General features: G+C 37.4%; 1 protein-coding gene and 1 long non-coding RNA gene across 4 annotated transcripts in view; one reads left to right on the top strand and one right to left on the bottom strand.

The window, feature by feature from the left end:
- The window catches only part of LOC111340330 (angiopoietin-related protein 7-like), a 33,895-nt gene that overhangs the window by 3,008 nt on the left and 11,242 nt on the right, over positions 1–19,645 (top strand). Inside the window, exons 2-4 of one of the 3 annotated variants that reach the window (XM_088738825.1) lie at positions 4,856–4,905; positions 6,465–6,535; positions 9,008–9,073. In XM_088738825.1, coding sequence (XP_088594951.1) covers positions 9,049–9,073 — 25 coding nt within the window. In that variant the 5' untranslated portion in view covers positions 4,856–4,905; positions 6,465–6,535; positions 9,008–9,048. Of the gene's footprint in view, positions 1–4,855; positions 4,906–6,464; positions 6,536–9,007; positions 9,074–15,807; positions 16,341–19,645 lie in introns of those variants that run through there. The other 2 variants (XM_088738826.1, XM_088738824.1) reach the window with 2 other exon arrangements.
- LOC148720423 (uncharacterized) lies at positions 15,067–19,211 on the bottom strand. The gene is made up of 3 exons (XR_015993272.1): positions 18,893–19,211; positions 18,221–18,305; positions 15,067–17,440 (listed from the first exon to the last, which is right to left on the bottom strand). It is a non-coding gene; the product is annotated as an uncharacterized LOC148720423 (long non-coding RNA).

Below are 19,645 nucleotides of genomic sequence, written 5' to 3'. Positions count from 1 at the left end.
TCTAAATACTGCTAAAATGTAAAATGTAAAATGTAAAATTGTAACATTCTAAAATTTAACTATGAGAAAGAGTCATACTGTAGAATCTTGCGCTTGAAATCAGAAAATTCAGACGTTCTAAAAGAGTCCGGAAGAGAGTTCCATAGTTTTGAAGCCATATATGAAAAGGAGTGAAGACCATAAGTAGTAGTTTTCGTAGACGGTAGAGACAAAATATAATTTCCGCGTAGATTATAGGATACAGACCGGAAACTAAACATATTCTTTGGATAGCCTGGATAGCAGTTAAAAAACAAGCTCTTGTACAATATAAGTAAGAAACAATGTAGAGATGGTCAGTAAATTCACATACTTGGGCGTTACCCTCGATGAGGAACTGAAATTGAAAGCACATGCTGAAGATGTTCACAAGAAAGTATCCAAGCTACTCGGTCTCCTCAGACGAATACGCTCCAGTATCACTCTACAAGCAGCTCAAGCGGTATACAAATGCATTATTGAGCCAATTTTAGCTACGCAGACACAGCCTGGGGTGAACTACCCGAGAGCAGCATCACTAGTCTGCAACGATTACAAAATTGAGCCACGAAAATCGTCACCTGTCAGAAAAGTAAAAGGACAGCCCGAAATATTGTAAATTGGCCAGATTTAGAAACACTGCGAAAAATACAAATGTATTTTAGTATATAAATTTTTACGGAATCTCGTTCCTACATACTTAAAAAACTATTTTAAAGTTAACAGTGACGTACACAATTATAACACTAGGCAGAGGAGATATATTCACCCAAATAAAACAAATATTGTTCTTGAAGGGCGAACTTTTAAAAATTCAGAACGTTTAACCTTTAATTCACTGCCAAGCAAAATCAAAGAGGCAAGTTCTCTAGAAATTTTTAAACGCCCTCTTAAAGAACATTTTATCTGATTTTATCTCCTTTTCTAATCTTAGCAAATTTTATTCAACTTTGTAATTTTATTGGAAATGTGTATATGTAAATTTTATAGAAACCAGGGCCCCTAAGGATACCAGCCTCGCAGCTGACTGGGCCACCCTGGCTAAATAAAGTTGTCTTGTCCTGTCTTTCCTATTTGCAGTGCGCCTAAACAGAAAAATAGCGGGAAAGTTTGTCAACTCAAAAGTTGAACATGTCACTCAAAGCGTTTGTTGTATGACGCAGCCGACAGTATCGGAAATGTTTACGAGATTGACATTGTGATACTCTACGTGAACGAACCCATTTACTAAAAATTTGTTTTGCTGCCATCAAGTGGCTTCGTTACTCAATTGGTAGTAGGACTTGAATTTTTTTTCAGGCTTCCTTTTTGAAATCGTTTATTGCTTTCCTTTTTGCAATCGTTGTTGCAGCTACTTATGAAGGATTCTTTCTTGACTAGAATATTTAGCAAATCGCATGAATATTTTTGGCTTGGCCGACAACAGTACTCAGCACGAAGGTTTTCAACGTGCGAATGTTGAATAAGTTGCGTAAACAGTTCTTTGTTTGGTTTGCCAACTTAAATGTGTCCATTAAAAAATTCGGCGAGCCGCTGCTGCGTGCCAATTAATAGAAACTCAGTTATTCCTCATGCAACACTAGTTTAATCTCACGCATCCACACCTGATCGCCTTAATACAACATTCAATAGCAGCAATGGCATCCAAGTGACCTATCTCATCTGCGGGTTTGAAAGAGACGTAAAGTTGGGTATCGTCTGCATAGCAGTGGACAGATGGCAGGATGGAAGACATTTTCCGACCACATCTAGTAAAGATCTCGTATAAGTGGTAAACAAGAGTGGTTCTAAACAGGAACCTTGAGGAACTCCCCAGTTCAAGTTAAACTTCTTCGACAGACACCCACGAATTAGTATCCTCTGACTGCCCCCTTATAAATACCATGAGAACCAGTTGGACACCGCGCCCTCAAGTCCCAGTGTATTGAGTGCCTCTAGCAAGATATTTTGCTGGAATGTATCGAAAGCATCACTAAGATCGAGAGGCACTAGAAGAGTTACATGTTGTTTATTAATATTATCATTATTAACTTTCATAAGCCGTTTCATGAGCAGTTGAAGTGCTATGGTGCATCCTGTAAGCTGATTGAGCGTTCGGGTATAGGCTCGTGTCGACTTCGATAAGGAAGCCGAATTGCTTACTGGTCTGAAATTTATGAATATGATATATATACCACGTTTTTTGAGTAAAGGACATACTAGTGCCTCCTTCCAGGACCTGGGAAAGAGTCTGGCTTCTAGCGATTTGTTAATGATAGTAGTAATGACTGGATGAAGAGCATCACATCGGCTGACCAAGCGAGAGGGCATTGGGTCAGTGGGCATGACTTCAATGTTCAGTTGTGAATAAGGGATTTAACATTGTTGGCAGACAGGATCTTAAATGCAAATAACGATGAAGTCGACCGTGCAGAAAAGTAATTGATGCGGAGGCAGATAAATCTATAGTATCAGCATCAATTTGTCTCTGGTCTGTATCAATCGTTGAGGCAAAATACTTTCTTTCTTCGTTTGCAAAAGTGGGGGCATGCAGATTGGGAGGAAACTCATCGCCCTGAAACTGATTAAACAGGCGTTTAATAGCAAGAGCACGCATCGACAACGCATTTAGTTAAAAGTAGAGAAATTTGTTAGAAATTATCATGGAATTGTAAAAGTAGGTTTGTAAACTCTCTAAAATATAAAGTTCCATGTGCCTGACAAAAAAGAATCTTGTTTTAATCAGAGTCAAAGCTGGTGATACCAATCAGGCAGTCGAAGCTGATTGAATTACGTGCATAGACTGCGTCACTTCTCAGAGCGCAGAGAAATTTCCACCGGGTACAAAAATTCAGAGGCTGATCTACCAGAATCCTTGCCTGTTGTCGCACAGGCAAGAATTCTGAATCCTTGAAGTTCGCACCAAGTGGGGAGGGGTTAGGAGGTAATATCAGGAACTATTTTAAAGAGTGGGGACTTGATAAAGAAGGGGAAGTTAATAGTGTTCTCCTCACTAAGTGCTACCACATCAGTACGAGTTTTTAGGGGAGACTTAAGACATATTTGTGGTAGGAGCAGTAAACACAATACAATAGTACAATAATTTATTTAAACATATTATTGTCCAAGAGCACAAGTATTCGTTCAAAATGCGAACGTACATTAAATCTACAATTATACTAAAAACACATGATATAAACAAATTTAAATATGTAATCTATAATCTATGTACACATGAATTTGAAAGATTATAAAAAATTACCAAAAACTTTTAAAATACAAAAATTACAGCTGAATTGATCTTAGCTTAGACTTAAAAATATGAAATTATCGGCCAGCTTGACATCCTCTGGAAGTTTATTCCATGGTTGAGCGCCCTTATAAATAAAAGAGCTCCTCATAAGATTAAGATTAAATTTAGGTACATAAGAGAAAGTAAAGAAAAGAGTTGACTTTTTCTCTCTCCACGTTTAAAACTGAAAAGCCACTTGAGTACTCAGAGTGAGTCACTAAATAAATAATTTGGACGAATCAGATTAATAAAACAAGGTAAGATATTGCAAATATTTTAAACCGATAAACCTAGCGGAGCCATTGAATATCTCATTTAACGCCTCGGTGAACGTGATGGATTTCCGTGCTTATTATATCATAATTATGATTACTGATTGATGTTTACCTTCTCAAACGATATTGTTACAACCGTCTGAGATATATCTTTCTTGTGCATTGTTGTTGAAAAAGAAAATATTACGTCTTTCATCCACATTCAATATTTCATTTGAGACCTCAGTGAACGTGCCTGATTTCCGTGCGTATTTCCGGGAATATAATGATTACTGCGATACTGCAGCAAGCTACAGGAGTATACCTGTCTTACCTTACTATTGACCCAAGAAATATTCCTCAACTATCATATTAGAATATCAGGTGCGTAGCGTCCTCTACGCATATACGCACGTTCGTGCTTAAAGTTACCAGAAAAATTTAAAAACAATGTTGTGTTTGCGCCAAGTTTGCTCAAAATAAGGGCAAGACACTTTGTTCTTTGCTTGTATTCACACAACTATTTCAAACAAGAAATAAAGAACGCAGTAGTTTTTCGCTCAGTTTACTTAGCTTTCTAGATTATATGTACGTGTGCGTACTTGAAAAAATGACCACGTTCCGCGCCTGAATATCTGTAGCATATACGATTATTTGATCAAGCCATCTTCTAAAAACAAAGAGTGACGTTATTCAACAGGATGAATTATAATTATAGCTTTCACAACCTATTCACTTGAGATGTGATTTTGAGCTGCTACCCTCGTCAGGTTTTGTTGAAACATTTGGCTCTCCCCTCAGGGAAGATAGAGCTTTTCCTCCCCTTAAAGTACAGTGTAGCTTTCTTAAAAACAGCCTAATTCTCTCAGTTTCAAATTGGAAACGGGGAATGGGGAGATTTTTTAACAATTTGGACGTGGAATTGTGCGATTTTAGACCATGAATATATAATTTAAACAGTGATAATAACAAACAATGTGCCCATAAACAATACTGACGAGGATTGTGGCGAATTTGTGATAGATGAAGATCCTGACAGGTTGCAGGTACAATGAACACATAGGAAAACCTATATTAGCAGTCATCCTGTATTAAGCGGTCGAGGTCGCCCTTTTTGTCTTCCCCTTGCATCAAACTATCACATAAAGCGGAACTACTCATATATTTAATTAGTTAAATCTTTCAAGTAAACTTTAATCTATTTTATATTTCGAAACAATGTTAGTTCTATTTCTGAGTGCGTTTTTGTACATCAAGTGGTCAGTTATGGCAGAATTTTGCTAACCTACATTTTCGCCCACCCTCTTAATAGGCGTTTGCATCCGATATGGAGGAAAAAAGAACAAACGAGAAAAAGACTTGGTAAGCCTGAGCTATAAATAATTTAATAACTATTCATAGACACACATAGAACAAAACGTTTCCTTTTTTCTTTTTTTTTTTTTTTTTTTAATGTTCTTATGAGAAGAAGCAAATGAAAATGTCAAAAAGAGAAATTGAAAAAGTCTGATGGATTGATTGACTGGCAGTAAAAAGATATGCGTGCTGAAAGTTCTGAGATTTAAGCATGCTTCACCAAGAGACTGAGACTGAGCAACTATTTTGGTTGAAGTACCTGCACGCGCGGTCTACATTAAAGAGTGCCTGACATCACGCTATCTTTAAGTGTCAGATATTAACGATTAAAACAGCTATATAGCACCCGTTTTTTTCCCAATGCAAATTGATTTGATTTGTTCTTTTCATCGATATTTGTGCATCTGATGACGGAAAATCTTTCACTTATGGGCCAATGATGTATTATGTTATCACTAAGCTCAACATTCTAGACCGAACAGGAAAATTCATAATTTTACTTTGGTTCATAGCCCTGAGGATTAACTGACACTTTCACTATCTAATATTGAGTCCCATTCTTGACATCGTTAACCTATCCCAATTGGAGGGCCAATGATGCAGTGTGGAATTACAAGGCTCGGCATACTTAGCAACAAGAAAATTTATTCACCGACACTGTCACCATTTAATCATGGATTTCACGATTGACATCGATAACTTAACCCAAACTCTTACTCCACGCTGCAAACGACGCAGTTCTCATGAACTTGTAGGTCTTCAAACAAATCAGAGGTCGGCCCTCGAGACTTTTCGAAGTCCAGTCAAGTATATTCTTTAATTTTCCTTGTTAAAGTTTGAGAATAGAAAGTACTTTCTATCACTTTGCACCATTTTACCTGCGTTTTGATCCATTTCGAAAATGATTCAGTGACAACTGACTAAAACATTTAAAACATTAATATTGAGCATCTTAGATCAGTCATAGCTCTCGTCTATGTTCTAATAAAATCAATGCATAAGCTCTTTCTCTTTCGACAAAAATTTCTTACCTTACCCGATTTGACAGCAAAAGAGGTCAGCTTTTGTGAGGAGTGGTAAGGAGGCGGTTCACTAGGTAATTAGAAATATAAAACGACTGCGCTCAGTATTAAATTTTCACGGAGTTTGGTCAGTCTCGACTACTGCAAACCTTACCAAAAGACATTTCTGTGAAGAGTTTCTCGTTATTTCTTCTTTCTTATTGTCGGCCCTCATCTCATAAAAGATTTTTTTCAGCATTTTTCGATAACATCGCAGGCAATACTCGGCAATCAAAGAGTTATAGGTATTTGACACTCGGCTGTTTTGAATACAATAGTGATCATTACTTTCTCATGAAACATTATGTCAGTGTGTGAAGTCGTTGAATATTACATTTGATTGGTTTCCTCGATTAACTTTCTAGATTTCCGCTCGTGTTAATGGGTAATGAATACTGCAATGCGATTTAAACTGTAGCGTTCCCTCTAATAACGATCCAAAAGGAAGCTACTGGGCTGTTTGGCTGTCTTATTCGCTAATCTTTTTCTTCTTGTCATCTCTAGCCTGTTCTTACCGATCCATCTTTAATGTAGATTCCTCTTCTATCACGTGAAAGATATCTCCGGATGGGGAAGTAAGTTCATCAAAAACGTTGAAATTAAACTTTTTTTTTTTATCGGTACATAGTGTGCATGGATCGATCAATTTATGTTGTGACTGCTTGGTCCTTGATTGAGATTCCACTATGATGCGTTTTATACTCCACTTAGCCACAAAATGACAATGCCATAACTTAAATAGTCACGAGATATGCGCTCTCTCTTTATCAAGGAAAATATTCAGACGAATAGGATTAAGGTTTCTTTTGAAACAACTCATTGGACGATAACACTCAAAAATCAAAACACAAGATCCTCAAATAGCTTACAGTATCTGCTCGATGGGGAAGGGATGGAGATATGCTGTTTAAGTGAAGTGGCATTTCATAATTGTGTGAATTAAATGAGTTGGTTAAACAATCGGTGGCCTTGCTCATACAAAGACAAAAGTTTCGCTCAACATTTTTGAGTGCATTATTTACAGACATTTTTTGCGACTTAAAACTTATGTTTTTCTTTTCAGAGGTAAAATCACAATTTATTTATTGTAGTAGTTTAAAAAGCGTGTGCAAGAAAATTAATTATTCTGTTGTTATGGCGGGAGATACATGAGGTGTTGGTAAGTGGCGGAATACGCTGCATTTTCAAAGTTGAGGGGAAGGAAATTTTTCTTGGTTTGTTTTTTTGTTTTTTGCTTTCGTTTTCTCTATTCTATGGTTTCTTTTCTTTTGTTTTGTTTTGTTTGTTTGTTTGTTTTTTGTTTTTTTTGTTTTTTTTTTTGCGCGTGCACATAAAATAGACAACCCGTTTTGTTTCCAAATTGGCCACCTAATCAGATTTTTGATGGCAAATTCCATCTCAGCGGAAACGAACTGCAGACCTGTTCAGTTTGTGGCTTCACCTTGATAAGAATTGCATTGAACTTTGCCAACTCGCTTTTAAGTGAATGAAAATTCAGGCGAGATCGAAAAGCCGTCACTCTCACGAGATATCCGGTTGGTAATTACTGAGCAACTAGTACATTGGTTTTGAATTCACGATCAGAGCTTGTTTTGTTGTCATCATTCAATAGTTTGTAATACGCAACTGAATGAAAACAAATGAGATTTCTAAGCGCCAACATTAACGGATAATTAAACCGTAATACTTTATATCGCCGACGCTTATTGCAGTAACGTAGTGTATTAGAAGGAATATCTTTTGCATCGCAATATCATCGTTATTTTCACACAACTGAGGAAAGGAAAGCAACTGTTTTGTGACGTATTTGCAATGACAACTGAGATATTAAGCGGGTTGGAAATATTTAACAATAGAATTTACCATCATTCAATCCTTTTCCGTGGCTTAGTCAAGACTACACGAAACCCTTTCAGATTCCAGAACATGGAAGATTAAGCATTATTTCACCATTTTATCATAAATCTCATTGCTGACGTCGAAACATATCACAAGTTCTGTCCCTAAAGCATACGCACTTCTCACGAACTCGCCCCTCCTTGAAGAGAGGTCGGCCCTAAAAAGTTGTTGCCATCCAATTATAAATCTCGTCTTCCGCTGCCGTGGAAGTGGAATGTCTGTTCTAACCTGAAAACGTCTACAGTTTGCTTTGTTAACGTTTAAGGATAAAAAGTGAAAATTTAAAATTTATTTAACGTAATATCATCCGCGTTCTTAGGGTCATCTTAAACTGACAAGACTGTTATATCACTGCTGCCGATTTGAATTTCTTACTGAAACAGAAGGGAAATATTTCAAGACAATATTCCTAGTTATTCATGCGACAGACGAAAGGAAATCAATAATCTGTAAACAACTGATGTGATACACGATGACTGCCCTAAAATACCTATAAATAGGAATTAAGCCGGACAACATGGAACCCCGTCTAACTATTTACTGTTTCAGATTCCGGTGAATGGGAGATTAACGAAATTTTCCCCATTAAATCACAAATCCCATATTTGAAGTCGAAGCCAATCACAAACTTAGCCTCAAGGCTATATATACGCAGTTCTCACGAACTTGCACGTTCTCGAACGAAGGTTGGCCCTAAAAAATTTTTGTTATCCAGTTAGGTGTATCGTCTTTCATATCCACGGAAGTGAAATGTCTGCTCCAACAAAACATTACTTTCTCTTGCAGACGTTTAAGAATGGAGAGTAAACCTTTAATATGTATTTCGTGCAATTTTAACCACGTTTGGAGCCTTTTTGAACGTGACTTACCAAAGAATTGCTATAACAGCAACCAATATAACCGGTCGTTCGTCACCATGATATTAATATGATTAGTATTGTCTCTGGCGATAACGGAAACACTTGACTCTGACCACTTGAAAAAGCATGGTGCATAGAACATATGTCCACGCAGCTCTGCCGGGTATAGAAAGCTTAGGGTAGGGTTAAGTCCAATCAGTATTGACAAAACCTTGCAACCACACATTTTCTGTAGAGTTGCACTCAAGTCTCATCTCAGTCATCATCAAAAATTTTATTTTTTGGCAGCGTCTCTCAAGAACACTGCATACAACACCAAACGAATTACAATGAGAGGCATTCGACGAGGAATAGGTATGTGAAATCTGGCTGTTTGGTATACAATTCGTATCTAAAAGAAACTCTCTTCAAAATCTGAAGCAATGCTTAGATGATATTTTCTTATTCAAAGATGACTTTTTGCTCATTCGTGTCATTAAAAGCTCATTAAAGCTCGTGAATTTAAAGATGCTTAGGGTTGTACCAACTTCTAACCCATGAATTTTGTATGCGACTCTTAATCTTGTAAACAGCCAGAACTTTCCAAAGGCCCACTCTGTCTTATCAATTGCAAAGAACAGAGGTCGAGTTCCAAAAGTTTTGGAATGCCTCTCAATGATGGCTTTCAACATAAAGCAGTCAGGTTGTCTGAGACAGTAAAATTTTTACGCTCTTAGGGGCTTGTAGTGCCCTAAAACTTTCTTTTTTCCGAGCTCGCACAAATCGATTTTTCCATGATCCTCTTTTAGAGTGAGCAAATTTCAGTTTTAAATTCACTTCCCTAACAAGTATAGAACATTTGGCTGAATCACCCTCCTTCAAGCCGAATTTCGTCTGATCTAAAATTTAAGTCCTTTCCTGTCTTTATCTTTTTTTTTTTCTTGGTTTAAAGGTCATTGCATTCATGTTGCTTCTAAATACAAGTTAATGGTTTAGGCCTTGAAATTGCTGCTTTGCATTGCAACGGGAACTGCGAAGCATGATGTTTGTTTGATGCAGTTTCAGGAATCTCTTTCGTGACTTTGCGAAAGAAACGAGCTTCAAGTGCTTTCTTTTTCTTCTTCCTCTTCTCATTCTATTTATTCTTCTTCTTCTGATTCTCAAGTTCATTTGGCTCAAAGTTTTTTCTCAACAAACTTGAACGTTTAACAAAAGGTAAAACTGCCGCATTTTTTGTATTTGAATTATTTAAACAATACGTTTACTGCGCGCAGTGGAGAAATCATGATTTCGATACAGGAGAAATTCCGATATCATGAAAATCTACATACTAGCGTAGAATTCAGTTTCCTGCGAGTGTAAATATCACTGTCTTCTAATGTGATGCAGTGTTCGTATAACCGAGGTCCAATTTCGACTTACATTCGTGATAATATTGTGAAGCATTAAATACGAGTGAAAGTAAGTGCTGCGAGTTTTCTCTTGGTTCGACCAAAGTCCAGTTGCCACAGATCGCTGGCATAAAGAAATGGGTGACCGATTTTTCTGCCTTTCTGATAGGTCAAACAAGTGGTCCGAATAATTAAAGTTTCCCCACATTGTTGGTTCAGTCAATTAGTTTACAATTAATCGCCCAACGGAGTAAAGATTCACTCTCCCGACCGATAACGTATCGCCAAAGTAATGTAAGAGGACAAATTCATTGTCACCGGGTCATGACTCAAAAGATTGTCAATTTCCCGGGCTCGTTTAAGTTTACTTTACCGGTATCGTTTCTTCGTAGCATGCACGGCGAAGAAATGACGCCGAATTAAAGTCGTTCTACTTGCAATCAGTTGGCAGTTTGATTCAGAAGTTATACTACGGAAATATTAAGCAAGAACTACGATTCTCTCTCACATTCCATGAATGTTGATTCAGTTTTGAATAAAGATGTGACGACCCGAGGGCCACAGCTCTCATATTTAATAGCATCATACAGGTAAGTGATATTGAAATACCTATTCATGATGCCCCTTATTACTATGCTTATTATGCCACCTAAGTGTGGGCTCTTAATCCAGTGAACTAATTTCCAAGTTAGAGTCTATCCAGACGTGCTGCAAAGTTCACTACGTTTGCCATTCTCAACATCTATAGATTACAAGAAACGACTCCAATCGTTTAAACTTCTACCCATCACGTATTGGCATGAATGTATGGACATGATATTCTTCTAGAAGGCTACGCATAACCTTGTCTCTTTGAATGGTTCTGTATTACCTGTAAAGAGTGTTGCAAGAACCACGCGCTACCTTAACACTGTCATCAAATTTGTTCCTAAAAAATGCAAAACTACTATTCATCAAAAGTCTTTTTTCATCAGAACTTTAGATTTAGATTTATTTAGATTTATTTAGCTCCGCCAACCGGCAGGGATACCGCAACAGCTTGCGCCAATTACTGCGGGCCCAATAAACCCACCCATCCCACCCCAGGGGAGGACATCAATCACACAGTAATCTCGTGTGTGGAAAATTAACGTCTCCTACCCCAACCCTGTAAGAGACGGGACCTACATTTATTTGTCCCTATCCGAGAAGACTAGAATATCTAACCATTTCTTGATGTTATAGAAAGGTAGCAAATTCCTCTCAATTATTTTAAGACCATGAGTGTTGGTCCAGGCGGAGCTCGAACCCTCGACCTCCCGCACAACAGTCTAGCGCTCTATCCATTGAGCTAACTTGTCGGATTTGAAACACTCTATAGAGTGTTTCAAATCCGACAAGAGCTCGCCAGTAGAGCTAGCTACTGGCGAGCTCTTTTCAGTAGAGCTAGCCAGTACCATTAACATTGAAACGCAAACTCTCATCTCTTTTAAGACCGTAATGTTTAACTACTATCATTGGCCAGTTTATTTATCTCTTACGATCGAATAATCCCAAAATCTTTAAGTCTATTTGTTTAAAATATAATACTTTCCGTACACTAAATTCAAAGATTACTTGCTGCATCTAGATTGATAGCTCCTTTCCTTCTCTTTTCTCGTTTCATTTTCTTTTATATTCTGGGCCCGCTGTAACTGGCTACGCTGTTGCGGTGTCCAGCCATTTTTTGTCATTTTTTCTTTATCTATTTATTTTGATTGTTGTAATAAATAAATAAAAGACATTTCACCTACCTTAGGGTTTTATGTTTTCGAAAAAGGAAAGCCGCGGCAGAAAAGAAATGCCAGTTACCTTCAACATTTTGATATGAAAGGTAATGTTTCCCACGAAATTTCCGCGTTCTCCATGAATTTAAGTTACCAAAGCTCATTTATGAAGTTCGTTCAAGCAGCCATAAGATTGGTTTCCTTCTCTCGCTACCACGCAGCAAAACTATTGGTTTTAAGCTGAACGCCTCTCGAAAATTCAAAAAGTTTTAACGCCGAAGCAAACATTTTTCTCGTTAACTTTGTTACTCGTAATTCGTGCACTTGGAGAATGAAATTAAGTTTCACGATGTTTAAACGAAGGCTGTCTTCAATCACATCCTTCGCTCGGTTCCACAAAATATACAGCGTTTTCGTTTGTCGATGAGCTGGAACTCGGACACAGTTTACTTTTTCTCTCGGTTGTATATATTTTCCTTACAGCACTCAAAGTTTCTCGGATTTGAAATAACTTAAGCCAAAGTGTACTCAGAAATCACAATATTAGATGAAAATTTCAGAGCATGATGGGCGATCAGATTTCAAAGCCGTTCACTTTGAAATCTTTCAAAGGTGTTGCGTGTTAATAATTTTGTAATTTCTTCGCTCTCCCTGGATTTTAGTCACCAAAGTTCAATTATGAAATCCTTCCCAGCTGCCATAAAATTGGTTTCCTTCTCCCGCTACCACGCAGCAAAACTCTTCGTAATCTGCTGAACGCTTCTCGATGATTTCAAAATGTTTAAATGTCGAAGCAAACATTTTTCTCGTTAAGTTTATCACTCGTAATTCGTGCACTTGGAGAATGAAATTAAGTTTCACGATGTTTAAACGAAGGCTGTCTTCAATCACATCCTTCGCTCGGTTCCACAAAATATACAGCGTTCTCGTTTGTCGATGAGCTGGAACTCGAACGCAGTTTACTTTTTCTCTCGGTTGTATATATTTTCCTTACAGCATTCAAAGGTTCTTAGATTTGAAATAACTTAAGCCAAAGTGTACTCAGAAATCACAATTTTTAGATGAAACTTTCAGAGCATGATGAGCGATCAGATTTCAAAGCCGTTTACTTTGAAATCTTTCAAAGGTGTTGCGTGTTAATAATTTTGTAATTTCTTCGCTCTACCTGGATTTTAGTCACCAAAGTTCAATTATGAAATCCTTCCCAGCTGCCATAAAATTGGTTTTCTTCTCCCGCTACCACGCAGCAAAACTATTTGTAATCTGCTGAACGCTTCTCGATGATTTCAAAATGTTTAAATGTCGAAGCAAACATTTTTCTCGTTAAGTTTATCACTCGTAATTCGTGCACTTGAAGAATGAAATTAAGTTTCACGATGTTTAAACGAAGGCTGTCCTCAATCACATCCTTCGCTCGGTTCCACAAAATATACAACGTTTTCGTTTGTCGATGAGCTGGAACTCGAACACAGTTCACTTTTTCTCTCGGATATATATATTTTCCTTACAGCACTCAAAGTTTCTTGGATTTGAAATAATTTATGCCAAAGTGTACTCAGAAATCACAATATTAGATGAAAATTTCAGAGCATGATGAGCGATCAGATTTCAAAGCCGTTCACTTTGAAATCTTTCAGAGGTGTTGCGTGTTAACCAAAAAAAAAATACAACTAAAAAGCAAGGTAAAAATGACGAAGAAATATTTCAAGACAAACTACTGCATTCGAAAAAAATACCAAATATGTTATTTAGAAGCGATAAAGTCGGAATTCCTTGCGTATTGGCGATCCGCGCAATAGATTCACAGTGCTTGATCGATTTCTACTAGATTGCTTCTTGTTGTCTTGAAAATTGTGAAATTTGTAAGATTTAAATCAAAGTATTCTGTCGCACAATACCTCAAAGAGGAATCAACACTTAAAAACTGTATTTATCGGGCCAAAGAGTGGTCTGAAATCTCTAAGACCCACTTAAGTCACCAAACTGATTCAGTTTTCAAGCCAATGGTATTTCGTTTGGAAATTTTAATATTGATCCATCGAGAACACTTTTCGTCGTTTTTCATTTCTTTTCAAATCGAGTATCTTTCCATAACTTCGTTTTTCATCAAGAGCTCCTAAATTAAACATCTTTATATTCTCGCAAAATTTGTAGCCAAGCTGGACAGGCCTAGGAACTTTGCAATAAATCACGGAGGCAAATGTCAGTCTCGAACTCTTTGTTGGCTGACGCCATGGCGCGAGATCGATTGGTGTTAGGATCGGAGGGACGCATTGGGACTTGCGGCTTTAAGGTTTTGGTTATTGTTTAGACCGGTTTTGCGGTTTTTGTGCGAAACAAATTTAATCAGTTTTCGGTTCAGGTGTTTATTGCAGTTTGCGGATTTTCCACATTTGGTTTTTGGTTTTCGTCAAATAGATTAACAGGTTGTGGAATTGGCGTCTGCTGTGGTTTTCAGCTCTTCCTATCTAGGTTCCGGTTTCTCTTCGATCTGAGTGGCAATTATACGTCTCTTCTGATCTCCAATAGCCGCGAACCTCAGGATGCTCCACTTGTCACCAATGTATCGAATCGATCAGGATTTTGATAACTAGGATGTGAAAAATGATCGGTTTTGCATGCAAGTTTCGGTTTTGATCGGACTTTTTAGCGGCTTTGGGGTTTACGATGATTTTTTCTACGGTTTGCGGTTTCTAATAGATATTTTCGCTGGGGCGATTAAAATATACCACCCATTTTGTTTCCGATTTCTTCACCTCCCGGTTATTAGATTATAGATTGCAAAATCCCTCTCATCCCTCTCATAAGCGGAAACAAATTGTAAACTAGTTCAGTTGGTGGCTTGACCTTTTCAAAACTTGCAAACTTTGCCAACTCATTTAAGTTAGGCGAGATAAAAAAGAGGCCGCTCTCAATTGTCAATTGCTGAGCAGCTAGGAAAAACACTTTTGAAAATGCGATCAGTAATAATAATGATGATAATAATATGAAAGTGGGTATCACACAACAGAAATTTAACTGATGAATTAGTGCGCAATGAACTTAAAAAAAATCACAATTTGAATTGGACTTATCATGTAGTCTTCATTCAAAGGTATGTAACACATAGTCGAATGATAACAAGTGACATTTCTTTCTGGTTATTCACCCAACTGATGAAAGGTAATGAATCTTTTGTAGGCCAGTGATTTATTTGCGATGACAACTCTGAGATATTAAACAGTTGGAAATATTTAACAGTATCTGAATTTAATCTTTTTTCGTGACTCATTTAAAATTAGATGACTTACGCTTTTATTAGATACCCTTTCAAAATTCCGGTACGTGGAAGATTAAGCACTGTTACACCATTTAATCACAATCTCATTTTTGACATCGAAACCTATCACAAGCTATGTCCCTAAAGCATACGCACTTCTCACGAACTCGCCCCTCTTTGTAAAAAGGTCGGCCCTAAAAAGTTTTTGCAATCCAGTTATGAATCTCGTCTTTCACTTCTGCGGAAGTCCGTTCCAAAAAACCTCTGCAGTATGCTTTGCTAACGTTTAAGAATAAAAAGTGAATTGTTTAAGTGTATTTAGCTCAATATTATCCGCGTTCTTGAGGTCCTCTTAAACTGACAACACTGTTATGTCCCTTCTGGTGATTGGAATTAATTACTGAAACCGAAGGGATATATTTTCATGACTATATTCTTAGTTATTCATGAAACAGACGAAAGGAAATCAATAATCTGTACACCGCCTGATGTGATACCCAATGCCTACCCTAAAATACCTTTAAATAGGAGTTAAGCCAGACTACACGAAACCAAGTCTACCTGTTTACTGTTTCAGATTCCGGTAAATGGAAGATTAACAACAGTTTCACTATTGAATCGCTAATCCCATATATGAAGTCGAAGCCAATCACAAACTCAGCCTCAAGGCTATAGGCAATTCTCACGAACTTGAACGTTCTCGAACGAAAGTTGGCTGGCCCTAGAAAATTGTTGTTATCCAGTTAAGTATATCGTCTTTCATGGCCGCGGAAGTGAATTGTCTGCTCCAACAAAACATTAGTTTCCCTTAATGGCTTACGTTTAGCAATGAAACGTAAACCCCTAAAATGTATTTCCATCAGTTTTAACCGCGTTTGAAGCTTTTCTGAACGTGACTTACCAAAGATAGCTCAAACAGTGACCAATATGACCGGTCACTCGTCACCTTAAAATTAATACGATTAGTGTTGTCTCTGGCGATAACAGAATTACTTGACCATGACGACTTAAAAAAGCATGGGGGCATAGAACATATATCCACACAGCTCTGTCGGGTATAGAAAGCTTCGGGTAGGATTAAGTCCAATCAGTTTTGACAAAACCTTGCCGCAATACATTTCCTGTAGAGTTGCTCAATTTTTCATTTAGTCGTGATCAAAACTTTTAGTTTTTGGCAGCGTCTCTCAATAACACTGCCTACAACACCAAACGAATTACAATGAGAAAAATTCGACGAGGAATACGAGGTAGGTGAAATCTGTCTGTTTGGTATATAATTCGAATCTTAAAGAAACTTTCGTCAAAAACTCAACCAGTGTCGGCTTAGATCTGACATTTCCATTTTCAAATATATGACTTTTTTTGTCATAAGTTCATGACATTTAAAGCTCACTCACTAAAGCTCACGAATTTGAAGATACTGAGGGTTGCACTAACTTCTAACCATGAATTTTGTATGCGACTCTCAATTTTGCAAGCAGCAAAAATTTCTAAAAGCCCACTCGGTATTATCAATCTTAAAGAACAGAAATCAAACTTCACAAGTCTTGGAATATCTCTCGATGGTGACTTTCAACATAGAGCAGTTAGGTTGTTTGACGCACTCGATTTTTACGCTCTTAGGGGTCTGTAACGCCCTATAAGTTAATTTTTTTTTCGAGCACTGCACGAATGGAGTTTTCAACTCGATCGTTCAACCATTTGATTAAGAAGATCCTTTTAGGGTGAGCAAATGTCAGTTTTAAATTCGCTTCTGCTCTTGAAATGGCAAGTTAATGTCAATAACAAGATGATTTTTTGAAAATAATAACTTTCCTAACAAGTATAGAACAATTGGCTGATCTAAGATTGAAGTCCTTTCTAGTATTTTTTCTTTTTTCTTGTTTTTTGTTTTATTCTTAATTCAAAAGTTACTTCCATTCATGTTGATGGCTTCGGCCTTAAAATCACTGCTTTTTTATGCAACGGGAACGGCGACGGAAATTTGTTTGATGTACTTGATTTAAGAGCCCTCTTTAGTGATTTTGGAAAAGATACGGTCTTTGGGTGCTTCATTCTTCTTCTTCTTCTTCTCCTTCTTCTTCTTCTTCTTCTTCTTCTTCTTCTTCTTCTTCTTCTTCTTCTTCTTCTTCTTCGTCTTCTTCTTCTTCTTCATCTTCTTCATCCCAATATTGCTCTATGTCATCTTCTCTCATCTCTCCAAAGGAGCACTGCACTTATTCTGTTTCTCTAGTTAATTTGGCTCAAAGTTCTGTCGGCCGTTTTTCTCAACAAACTAGTATGTTTAACGAAGTGGAAAACTGCCACCTTTTGTGTATGTGAATTCTTTAAATAGCACGTTTACGGCCTGCGAAGGGGAAATCATGATTTCAGTACAGGAGAAACTCCGATATATCGTCAGTCTATATAATAGCGTAAATACAAGTTTCCCTCGGGAATAACGATCATTGTCTTCTCATCTGATGCAGTGCTTGTATAACTGAGGTGTCATTTCGATTTATGTCACAATTCCCCTTTGGATTTTAAGTACCGACATTGACTTACATTCGTGATTATATTGTGGAGCATTAAAGACGAGTGAAAGCAATTATTGCGAATTTTCTCTTGGTTCGATCAAAGTCCAGTTTCCGCAGATCGCCGGTAAGGACATGGCTGACAGATTTTTGCCTCTCTCTTAGACCAAAAAAGTAGTCCCAATAATTAAAGCTTCCCTACATTGTTGGTTCGGTCAAGTAGTTTAAATTTAATCGCCCAAGGGAGTAAAGATTTACCTTCCCGACCGATAACTTATCGCCAAAGTAATGTAAGAGGAGAAAATTATCGTCACCGGATCGTGATAAAGTAGATTGTCAATTTCACAAGCTAGTTTTGACTTTAACAGTATTGGTAATTCGTAGCAGGCACGGCGAAGAGATGACGCTGAATTAAAGTTGTTCTGCTTGCAATCGGTTTGTAGTTTGATTCAGAAGTTATGCTAAAGAAATGTTTAGCAAAGACCACTTTTCTCTCTCACATCTCATGAAATTAATTCGGTTCTGAAGAAAGAAGATGTAACGACCTGAGGGCCACAGCTCTCATATTTAGTAGTGTGATACAGGTAGGTGATATTAAAAGACATTTCACCTACCTTAGAGGTTTTATGTCCTTGGTTTTCTTCTCTCCCTACCACGTAGCGAAACTGTTGGTAATGTGCTGAACGCTTCTCGGTAATTCTAAAAGGTTTAAACGTTGAAGCAAACCTTTTTTCGTTAAGTTTCTAACTCGAAATTCGTACACTTGGAGCATGAACTTAAGTTCAGGATGTTTAAACGAAGGCTGTCTTCAATCACATCCTTCGCTCGGTTTCACAAAATATACGACGTTTTCGTTTGTCGATGAGCTGGAACTCGAAGACAATTTACTGTTTCTCTCGGAAGTATATTCCTTACAGCATTCAATGTTTCTTGGACTCGAAATAATTTAAGTCAAAATGTACTCAGAAATCAAATCCTTAGACGAAAGTCTCAGAGAATAATGGGCGATTAGACTTCAAAGTCATTGACTTTGAGGTATAAATGGCGAAGAAATATTTCGAGAAAAAATGCTACATTCAAACAAATACCAAATATATTATTTAGAAGCCAAAAAGTCAGAATTCCTTGCGTATTGACGATGTGCGCAATAGGTTCACCGTGCTTGATCGATTTCTAACAAACTGCTTTGTGTTTTCTTGAAATTTGTGAAAGTTGCAAGATTTAAATCAAAATATTCTATTGTACAATACCTCAAAGACAAACCGACACTTAAAAATTATACTTACCGGGCCAAAGAGTGGTCTGATACCGCCAAGCCCCACTTAAGTCAGCAAACCGATTTAGTGGTATCGCGTTTGGAAAATTTAGTATTAATCAATCGAGAGCTATTTTCGTCGTTTTTCTTTGCTTTCCAGGTCGATTATCCTCTATAACTTCGTTTTTCATTTAGAGCTCCTAAATTAAAGATCTTTCTTTTCTCGCAAAATTCGTAGCCAAGCTGGACAGGAACTTTGTGATAAATTGCGGAGGGAAGTGTCAGTCTCGAACACTCTGTTCGCCATAGGCGTGCAAGTTAATATTATGACGTATGCTTGCGCAATCGAAATTAATCAAATGAATTTACTAGCTCTGTCATAATGTTTGTTGTCATGAGTACTCGTTATATCTTTATTTCGGAAATTGAGGTAGTGATTAGTATATCAATCAATCGATCGGATTGATTGATTGAGTGACTGATGACGTCACTGTGCGCGAACTGTCACTGAACTCCATTCGATTTTATACACTGATGCGCCGTCATAGAATTATGGCGTGACGCACGTCAAAGATAAAAATCAAATGGCTAGGAGTGAGGTTTTTTTAGAAAACTATTTAAAGGCGCCTCTCTAGAATCAAACGTGGGTACCTCATCCGTTAAAGGCACCTCTCTAGAATCAAACGTGGGTGCCTAATCCTTTAAAGGAACTCTCTAAAATCAAACGTGGGAACCTCATCCGTTTAAACAACTTAGCACGTACGTGTTCGCCATATCTACAATT

The sequence above is a fragment of the Stylophora pistillata genome, chromosome 11, assembly GCF_964205215.1.
Source record: "Stylophora pistillata chromosome 11, jaStyPist1.2, whole genome shotgun sequence".
NCBI lineage: Eukaryota > Metazoa > Cnidaria > Anthozoa > Scleractinia > Pocilloporidae > Stylophora > Stylophora pistillata.
The sequence above is the reverse complement of the archived record's forward strand: the minus strand, read 5'-3'. Positions and strand labels throughout refer to the sequence as shown.